Source organism: Physeter macrocephalus, chromosome 20, assembly GCF_002837175.3.
Source record: "Physeter macrocephalus isolate SW-GA chromosome 20, ASM283717v5, whole genome shotgun sequence".
NCBI lineage: Eukaryota > Metazoa > Chordata > Mammalia > Artiodactyla > Physeteridae > Physeter > Physeter macrocephalus.
The window spans coordinates 5921331-5931588 of NC_041233.1; the positions used below are offsets into that span (position 1 = coordinate 5921331).

The following is a 10258-nucleotide window of genomic DNA, read 5'->3' on the forward strand; positions in this document are numbered from 1 at the left end:
ATTGATAGTACACTCAGGTATTTTATGGTGTTTAAACAGCTGAGTTATAACACTGAAGTACATTTTCCCTTGGAAACGATTTCCAGTAATTCAGCTATTACAAATGACCTTCTGGAAGGCACAAGAGGGTGATTTCATTTATCTAGACATTAAAAAATATATAATGGCAACTAGAGACAAAATTGACTCTGATTTCACACTGCCAATCCCTGCACCTCTTCTACCCAGAGTCTTGTGAGGGAACCAGTCAGAAGACAGAAATTTGAATTAAAGAAATCTGGAGAACGTTTCATTAGGCCACAAAATGGTGAATTTAACAATGGGTCCACAAGAAAAAGCATAACCCTACGTTTCTAAAGTTCATTTCTAGTTAATAGCAAAGGCCGTACATAATATTTGCTAATTAGAAATAAGCTTTTGTGATAAAGAACACTGAGGTCACTGATGGATCACCTGAATAAAGATGAATGAAAAATAAAGATGTCATTTACGATGTGGAGGGTAGATGGGGGTATGGGCTACTAGGAAGCGGGTCCGGACATAGAGCCTGTCAGAAGGTCACTGCAGTGTTCCAGGTGTACATGATGGCCCAGAACAGGCAGTGGCAGAGAGACTACAGAGAGAGGCCAAGATCACAGAGATACACAAGTAGTAGAAGAGACAAAACTTAAACTGAAGGTAGTAATTAGACCAAATTGAACTTCCACAACTGGGAGTCAGCTCCCTATAGAAAGCCCTAGAACTCGGCAGTCCTGATCTCCCACTGCCTGGACCCCCATTCCCACTCCGCCTCTTTACACCCTCGCCCTCGCCTTGGCCGACCTATAACAGGAACCTCATTGGTGACCTTGAGCTAAAAGAAGGTTTTTTCTCTTACTACAGCTGTCAAACTTAATCCTGGTATTCTAGGCATACCCACATTTCCAGCTCGCATTTATATCTGCCCTCTACCCACAAGATGACTCCAGAATTACATTGACTTGCTCCAGCTATGAAACTACCGCCCATAAACTAAACTGTCTACCCCTCAGGACCAGCGAACTATATCCATAAAGGATTGATGATTTCCCATTCTGCTGAGGGCAAAACAGAGAAGAAAAGAAGGGAAAGACTCGGGGGCTCACTGAGCAACAAGTTCCCTGATAAAGTTTTAAAAAAGAAGAAAAGACGTGAATATACTTTATAGGTTGGGGGGGTGGGGGGAGAGAGAGAGAGAGAAGGTTTCAGTTCTATAGTCAGGGTAGACAGTATCAGGGGGCTCACAGCAAGTTATGGGACCCTAGAGTAACCTAATAATATTAACAACTACATGTATTCAATTAAGAAGAGTCACTGTTATATTATTATTGGTGGTGTTATTATAATAAAAGTAGGAGTTACAACCAAGATCCAAGAAATACTGGAGGGTCTGGGAAGTTAACAATATGGTAGACTATAAGGGTTGCTGAATTTCATCTTATTAAAGCTTCTGGAATTAGGGCAGGTAGTTTTTAAATGGGTTGGAGGAGAGAACGGAAACATAATGTGGATGTTCAGCTGAATGGAATTCAGATCAGTAACCTGGGTGTAAATGGGGGATATAGGTGGGTGGGTATGAAAACACCTGAAGATACGCAATTTTCAGACTCACTGATTTTCACCTAATGTTGGCTCAAGCCAACTATGCAAGTAGGAGTGACTCAAAGTGAATCAACTTTTGCCTTGTTTTTGATACATTAATAGCGTTCACATTATGGATCAGCTCATCGAAATAATAAAGCGGCAGCATTTTAGAAGATCATTCCTCACGAAGAACCAGGATACAATAGAGCACGTCCCAGGTGCACAGTGCTCTTAGGTTTGTGTGTTTTTTAAAAAATTTCCGTGGTTTGACGTTGATAAATTGTTTCTACATCGAAAGAAAAATAAAATACCTACCCAACATTTTTATAACCTACCATTTATAGAAGTTCAGGAGTTTTGCAGGAACATTTCGATAAGTGTCAACAACATCCACAAACACTATATCATCATAGAGGCTGCTTTCCTCCTTCAGTAAGGCATCCTCCTCGTGGAGATTACTTATATGATCAAGAAGTCTTCGAGGGCGAGAATGAAGATTTTTTAAGAGAGCATCACCTTCTAAGAAGGAAAAGAGAGCTGAAGAAAAAGGCTATTGCAAACTTAAGACCCAGAACTTGTAACATTATTGCATTAACCCTTCTCCCAAAGTAACCTAACAACACAGTTGTTAGGAACTCTGAGGTAGGGAAATGGGAACTCCCACACATTGCTGGTGGGAGAATAAAGGGATACACTCACGGTGGGGAGCAATTCAGCAATACCTAGTTAGGCTGAAGATGTGTGCACTGTTTGACTCGCTAAGTCCACTGGTAGATATATCCCCAGAGACATTATTTTACATATTCACAAGGGTATTTATGGCAGCATTGTGACAGTGAAAAAATGGAACCAGCCTAAATACCCACCAATAGGACAATGGTTAAACTGTGGTATGTTCACATAATGGAATACAGCAGTTAAAAAAATTAACCTGCATAGCAGCACTATTTACAACAGCCAAGACGTGGAAACGACCTAAATGTCCATCAACAGATGAATGGATAAAGAAGGTGTGTGTATGTGTACACACACACACACAGAGGAATATTACTCAGCCATAAAAAAGAATAAAATGCCATTTGCAGCAACATGGATGGAACTAGAGATGATCATATAAAGTAAATCAGAAAGAGAAAGACATATCATATATCACTTACATGTGGAATCTAAAATATGACACAAATGAACTCATCTACAGAACAGAAGCAGATTCACAGACACAGAGAACAAACAGACTTGTGGTTCCCAGGGCTGGGGGGGTGGGGAAGGGGATGGATTGAGAGTTTGGGACTAGGAGACGAGAACTATTATCTATAGGATGGATAAACAACAAGGTCCTACTGTATAGCACAGAGAACTATATTCAATATCCTGTGATGACCCATAATGGAAAGGAATGGGAAAAAGAATGTGTGTATATATATACATAACTGAATTGGTTTGCTATACAGCAGAAACTAACAACATTGTAAATCAACTATACTTCAGTAAAATAAATTTAAAAAAAATTAACCTGATCTTGGATGTTGAGAGGAATGGCACTAAAAAATAATGCTGAGTGAGAAAAAGTATCTTGCCAATTGATATATACAATGTGATACCACAAGTACAAATTATAAAATACTTTAATCAAACTGTATGTTATTAAAAGTTGTATACACATGCATGTAGTAGAAAGTAGAAAAATAAGAATGCAAAGGGTACACATGAGTTTCAGGACAGTGGTCTCCTGTCCAAGGGGAAGGGAGAGGAACGGGGTAGGAAGTACTGGGAGGGAAGGGGCTTCAACTGTATCTGTAACACCTTATTTCTCTGAAAACAAAGAAAGGAAGCAAATATGACAAAATGCAAACATCTGGTTAATTCTGAGCAAAAAGTACATGGGTATTTCTTACAGCAGTCTCTATTTTTGGTTTATTTATAATATTTTATAATAAAATTTATGACCAATGTGCTTAAAAGACATTTTAATCACCACCTCACAAGCTAATGGATCGTTTGTCACATCTGTGAAGGGACTGTCCTCAAATAAGGCACCAATCCTATCACTAGCACAGGATTTTCTCAGCTGTCTCAAATTAGAAAATTTCTGAAAACTAAACGAGTGAGTGGCAGGGGTGGGGGAGAGAAACTGAGACGTAATCCAGCCCTCGGCTCTCTGTGACTGCAAACAGCAAGGCTGGGCGTGGGGGCTGAGGGCCTGTGTCTGATTTCTACCTCTGCCACTGTCAGGGAGGTACTGGACGAGTCACATGTTTCTGGGCCTCAGCATTCTCATCTGTAAAAGGAGGAGCTGGACTACATCGGTGGTTCTCAGGAATGCTTACTGAAATACAGATTCCTAGGCCCCAAGCCTAAAGATCCAGCAGGTCTGGGGTAGAGCCCAGGAATCTCTATTTCTAACCTGTGACTTCCTGTAACTTCGATGCAGGTGGACCACAAACAACCCTTTGAAAAACACAGGCCTAAATGACCTCCGGTCCCTTTCAACTCTTACACTCTCCTCTAACATCCTTTCACTTTAAAGATAAGGATAAATATACACAACTTAACACTTGAACGAAAGTGAAAGTGTTATAAAATTGCAGCAATAGGAATGGATGATAACAAGAGCAGAAATACAGGCTTTTTCATTAACAAATTGTACATGTTGGTTTATTCTGCATATATCTGAAAAATATGAGTATAAAGTAATATATCTGTGTGTGTGTTGCATTTTTTTTGGCTGCAATGGGTCTTCCATTGCTGCGCGGGCTTTCTCTAGTTGTGGCGAGCAGGGGCTACTCTTCACTGCAGTGTGCGGGCTTCTCATTGCGGTGGCTTCTCTTGTTGTGGAGCATGGGCTCTAGGTGCGTGGGCTTCAGTACCTGTGGCACATGGGCTCAGTAGTTGTGGCTCGCGGGCTCTAGAGCGCAGGCTCAGTAGTTGTGGCGCATGGGCTTAGTTGCTCTGCGGCATGTGGGATCTTCCCAGACCAGGGCTCGAACCCCTGTCCCCTGCACTGGCAGGCAGATTCTTAACCACTGTGCCACCAGGGAAGTCCCTCTGTGTGTGTTTTAAATCTGATCATCTGTCTAGGTGCCATTTACAAGAGTCATGTGGTTTACGGCCTCTCAAACTTTGGAGGCATCAAACCCATCTAGGGAGCTTTTTTTTTTTTTTTTGCGGTACGCGGGCCTCTCACTGTCGTGGTCTCTCCCGTTGCGGAGCACAGGCTCCGGATGCGCAGGCTCAGCAGCCATGGCTCACGGGCCCAGCTGCTCCGCGGCATGTGGGATCCTCCCGGACCGGGGCACAAACCCGTGTCCCCTGCATCGGCAGGCGGACTCTCAACCAATGCGCCACCAGGGAAGCCCTAGGGAGCTTATTAAAATACAGGTATCTGAGCTCCAATCCTGAAGATTTTTAACTCTGTAGGTGTGAGGTAGGGCCCAGCCAGAGATGCTAATGCCCAACAAAATTTGAGAATTTGTGTACCATGTGATTCTTCCGAACAGCATGTAGATCCTCAGATGTTAAAAAATTATAGTCAGATTTTCAGATATATCCAGTACATGAGAAGAAAAATCTATTCATTTTAATTCCTTTAGCCTAACACTTGAGTTATTTCTCTCTTGTTTGAAAGGAATTTTCCTCACCCAAACATTAATCCTTTAGCCTCAGTGAGAGAAAACAAGAAAAAACAGTTGTTTAAGGTACAGTAGTTGCTCCCTGTAGAACAGTTTAGTGCCAGAAGTCTCAAGTTTTTAAAGACTCTTGATGGTACATACATGAATTAACTGGCAAAAGAAAGGAAGTCGCTAGACATGAAGTCAGATGGTGTGTAACACCTGTACCCGGGCCCCCAGTGCGAGCTGTTTTACGAAACTGGCCTGGCCTCCCAATCTGAGTCCCCCAGGGCTGAGCCAATAGCCTCTGTGAGCTAAGTCCATACCTTCCCTAGCAGAGTGGTCTCACAGTTCTATGAAAAATCTCTGGACTAAAATTAAGGATCCGTAAATTTTAAATCTCTATTTTTTAAATTTTTTTTTTGTGGTACGCGGGCCTCTCACTGTTGTGGCCTCTCCCGTTGCGGAGCACAGGCTCCGGACGCACAGGCCCAGCGGCCATGGCTCACGGGCCCAGCCGCTCTGCAGCATGTGGGATCTTTCTGGACCGGGGCACGAACCCGTGTCGCCTGCATCGGCAGGCGGACTCCCAACCACTGCGCCACCAGGGAAGCCCCTTAAATCTCTATTTTTAATGGCAGGTTTGTGGGTAAAACCTATGTACCTATTCCAGCCTACCCTTAGGGGTGATGTAAGAACAGAAATACTTCTCTGAGGAAACACTGTATAAATAAAGATGCTAGAAATTGAAAAAAAGCCACAGCCCATTCACATCTTCAAACTACCTGTAGTGGCCTCAAACAGAGGGGTCTGCCCTATCCTCAACCCTGCACTATTAAGGGGGACCCCTGAAGACCTGCCTCTCAGAATACGGCCTCTGCTTTCCCCAAGTCACTGTGTGCCTTCAGGGAAGCTGTGTCCTAATTCTTTTACAGGAATCCATGATCTGCAGACCTTTGAGAAGCCAGATGATGCACTACTGGCCACCTTTGTTCCGTAAGTGACGATCAGGACAAGTGACCAAGAGCAACCGCATCAACAATAGCTTTTCTTAGAGGTCACTGATACAGGAATTCATTGATGTGGATATTTTCAGGAGCATCACTCAAGAAGACAAACACAGCCACATCTTTTTGGGGTGGTGGAGAGGGCTGCAGAACTCTGAATATACTGAAAGCCATTGAATCAAATACTTTAAAAGGGTAAAGTATATGGTATGTGAATTACGTAGTGATAGAGCTACTGTTTTTAATCACCAAGAAAAAAAAAGATTACCTTTGATGTCAAAAGTATGAAGATGAGGTAGGCGAGAGTCAGTATGTTTTTCAACTTTTAACCAGTTGACTTACCCTGAATAGTATAAATAAAGCCACCTGCAACTCCCTCCACACCTTCCATGAATTCATGAGGCAAGGCACCCTCCCCAGCCTGAAAGAAACCAGAATAGAAGTGCTTGGTGTTTTATTACTAAGAATACATTTCTTATATTTGAAAACTGATTTGGCACAATTCATAATGTGACACCACAGCACGTAAATCCATGTAAGTTGCTGATGCACTAGACTTATGCTGTCAGGATGACATCAGCATTCTAGTTTTGTCGTCTAGTTCCAATGTCCAAGATCAGGTACACAGTAATCTACTACGGATTAGTGTTCAGAATTCCAGCCTACATAGAATCATGTATTCTTGAACTTGCTACCAACACTATTACCAAGACCAATTTTCTTTTACATCCGAACTCCACCACTTAAAAAAAATTATAACCACCTCTGATTTCATGGAGATTGAAAATGCCCGTGAGTTCAGATACACCCAAGCACGTTTCAAAGCAACAGCTACCACGCAGAGACAAGCCCTCTAAGCAAACAGTTCAGCCCCAGCCATATTGATTACTGATGTTGCTGAAGGTGCCCACTGCACCAACAGCCAACAACAGTCCCCTCTACCGCTAAGGTGTGGCACATCTTTGGTTATTACGAGATTTACCTCTTTTACCTCACAGGTTACCCCAGGCCCTTACTCAAAGCGAGGGGCCTCACCTCTGTGTGTTCCACCCCAACTTAACACCCTACTAGCGATCCAGCTGCTGCGGGCTGGATGGGACTGTCACAGCCACGGCTCAGCATGTTTACAGCGTTTCTTCTTGATGGGTGGTCAAGAGGGCTTACTGCCTGGCTAGTCCTCTTTGAACAGATCCCTCTAGCAGAGCTGTCCCTGTACAAAGCAATGTTTTAATAAGGCCAATAGAGAGACAGTGTTCTGCAGTGATTGTGGGAAAATCACCATTCAGTTCAGAATATGGTTTGTAGCTGAATGTGGAGGAAATCTCTAAAGGTGAGCGCTACAGATTCTAACCTTGCACGTCTACAAAAGATTGCACACTCTTTTTTAAAAATTGTACAATCTGTACTGTTTTGGCTTGTTTAGTACTTAACAGTACTTTATGTTTATTAACTTCTGTCTAAAAGTCACAGCTTGGCTTTTATTTTGTCTTTAAAATTTTTCTGACATGATTACTTGCTGGCAAGGCAGCAAGACTTAGGAAAACTTCCAGCTCTACATGGGTTTCTTAGAATAGGCTACTAAGTTATCTGACCTTTTTTTAGATTAGCTGAGTGTTTAAGCCATCACTGCCCTCCACAACCATATTCACCCCCAGAGCAGATCACTTGAGTCTTTACATTTAAATCTAGCCCTCAATTCAGAAGTAAACTGATTTCCTTTTGTGCAACCAACTGAGCAGTATAGAATTCTGGCATGTTTTGGATATTTTTAAGTTTCATACACAGGAAAGTAGGCAAGATATTAAAGGCACGTGCTCTGAAAATAAGAAAAAAAAACTATGAATCCGTAAAACACTGTATCTTAAATAAAGGACTTTTCATAATCAAGGATGAAATCTGATACATGGCCTACAAGGCTAAGGTTGTAATTACACATGAATTTGTGGGTCTATCTGTCTAGTGTCTTTTCCCCTCACTGGACTGTAAATTCCACTGTGGGCCAGTAATGGGCCTGTTTTGCCCATGACTGTGCCTGGCTCACAAGTGTGCAGTAAATGTTTTCTGAACGTGTAATAACAAACCACATGATTTTCATTTCAAATTCAGGGATTAATTTACGTGAATAAGGTTAATATTTAATGGAATGTACTAAGCTTGTGACCTTAAATGCCAAGTGCTTTCCTAATCATTAGAGCATCAAGGAGAACAATTCTGTCTGACATCAGCACATATACCACTTATTTACTTAAAGTTCACCATTTTAAGTTTGCCTACACCTTCTTTTACATCCTACACTTACTTTGAGAAATTTATTGTCAAACTGTTTCAAATTTTAAGAAAATCTGGTAAATGAAAAAGTCACAAATCCCTACAACATAAATGAAAGTGAATACTCAACCTTACTTTCTAATACTTTTATCTATAGTATTGTAACTGACATCATACTATCAAGGTGAGATAGTGAATAGTCTGAATACTATAGAGTAAGTGAACTTAAAAGAACATTAACTTAAAAACTATGAAGAAATAAAACATCGCACTTTCTAAAATGCACTAGACTTAAGGCAGAACTATATATTTACTAAGGTTGAAGTTACAAAATCATAGAACATTTGAGTTTTTCATCTTTACTATGGTGCCTCAGCATTTTCTAGTGTATATGTTCTAAAATACATAAGATTCATTGTTCCATATGAGTCGATGTAAAAGTAAACTTAAAAACACTTTTACATATTAAAAAATGCTAAGGTGTGCTAAACAACCTTTAAAAAATGAATGACTTACTGTGATGACTCTGAGAACTCCTCCCCCATCATTGACTGTCACTTTGTGGAGATTTCTTGACACAAGGCCTTGGAGGTCCTGGCTCTCCCACACGATTGTACCTTCAAAGCTCTTTTGTGGAAAGATGAAGAGTGAGTCGGTTTCTTTATTGCTGTCATTTAGGTTTTAAGTAAGTTTCTAGAGATGAGTTTATTTTTTCTAAGACACATTGGTTAAAACTTTTACTGCCCACTAAGACACCAATGCTAACATTTTGGTGTATATCTTAGAGCACATCTAAAACAACAGTTACAAAGACCTTATAGACAGTTTTACATGCTGCTGTCATTTCCCATTGCATCAAAGGCATTTCCTTATGCGACTGCTCTTTTTCAAGTACTTGTAGCAATACTGCTGAGTGAATGCATCCTGATTCACTCAGACATCTCGATACTACCAAATAGCTACTAAAATAATGTGAGGCGTGTTTTGGTGTAAATGTTTATTTTTCCCCAATACTTTGTTTTTTATTTAAAATAAATTCCCTGGGCTTCCCTGGTGGCGCAGTGGTTGGGAGTCTGCCTGCCGATGCAGGGGACACGGGTTCGTGCGCCGGTCCGGGAAGATCCCACATGCCGCAGAGCGGCTGGGCCCGTGAGCCATGGCCGCTGAGCCTGCACGTCCGGAGCCTGTGCTCCGCAACGGGAGAGGCCACGGCTGTGAGAGGCCCGCGTACCGAAAAGAAAAAAAAAATAAATAAAATAAAATAAATTCCCAGAGGTGAAATTACTGGGACAGGAATAGAGATACTTTATATGGATTTTGGTACACACTGCCAAACTGCTTTTCAAAAACAAATTCTACCTGTAGGGTCATTAGCAATTTATGAGAATGCCAGATGCATTGTCCTCTTCCCAGTATGGGATATTAGTAAAAGAAGTTAAGCTAATTTAGTAGATTTAAAGAAACGGTTCCTCATTTAATTGGTGTTTCTTTTGATTTCTAATGATGTTTATGAATTATAGTCTCTTCTGGGAATTGCCTTGTCATGCTTCTTTGCCATTTAGCTACTGAGTTTTATATTTTTCTTATTAATCTGTGTAAGCTTTAATAAATTATCTTAATACTGTATATTTTATATACTAAGAATGTTCTTTCAGAATTGTTTTATTTATTTTTAAACATCTTTATTGGAGTATAATTGCTTTACAATGGTGTGTTAGTTTCTGCTTTATAACAAAGTGAATCAGCTATACATATACATATATCACCCTATCT

General features: G+C 41.0%; 1 protein-coding gene across 3 annotated transcripts in view; it reads right to left on the bottom strand.

The window, feature by feature from the left end:
- B3GALNT2 (beta-1,3-N-acetylgalactosaminyltransferase 2) overlaps positions 1–10258 on the bottom strand; it is a 50943-nt gene that overhangs the window by 5802 nt on the left and 34883 nt on the right. For all 3 annotated transcript variants that reach the window (XM_024115746.3, XM_024115742.2, XM_024115747.3), the window contains 3 exons: positions 9002–9112; positions 6560–6638; positions 1938–2121 (listed from right to left, as the gene is read on the bottom strand). In XM_024115746.3, the coding sequence (XP_023971514.1) occupies positions 1938–2121; positions 6560–6638; positions 9002–9112 (374 nt within the window). The remainder of the gene's footprint in view (positions 1–1937; positions 2122–6559; positions 6639–9001; positions 9113–10258) is intronic.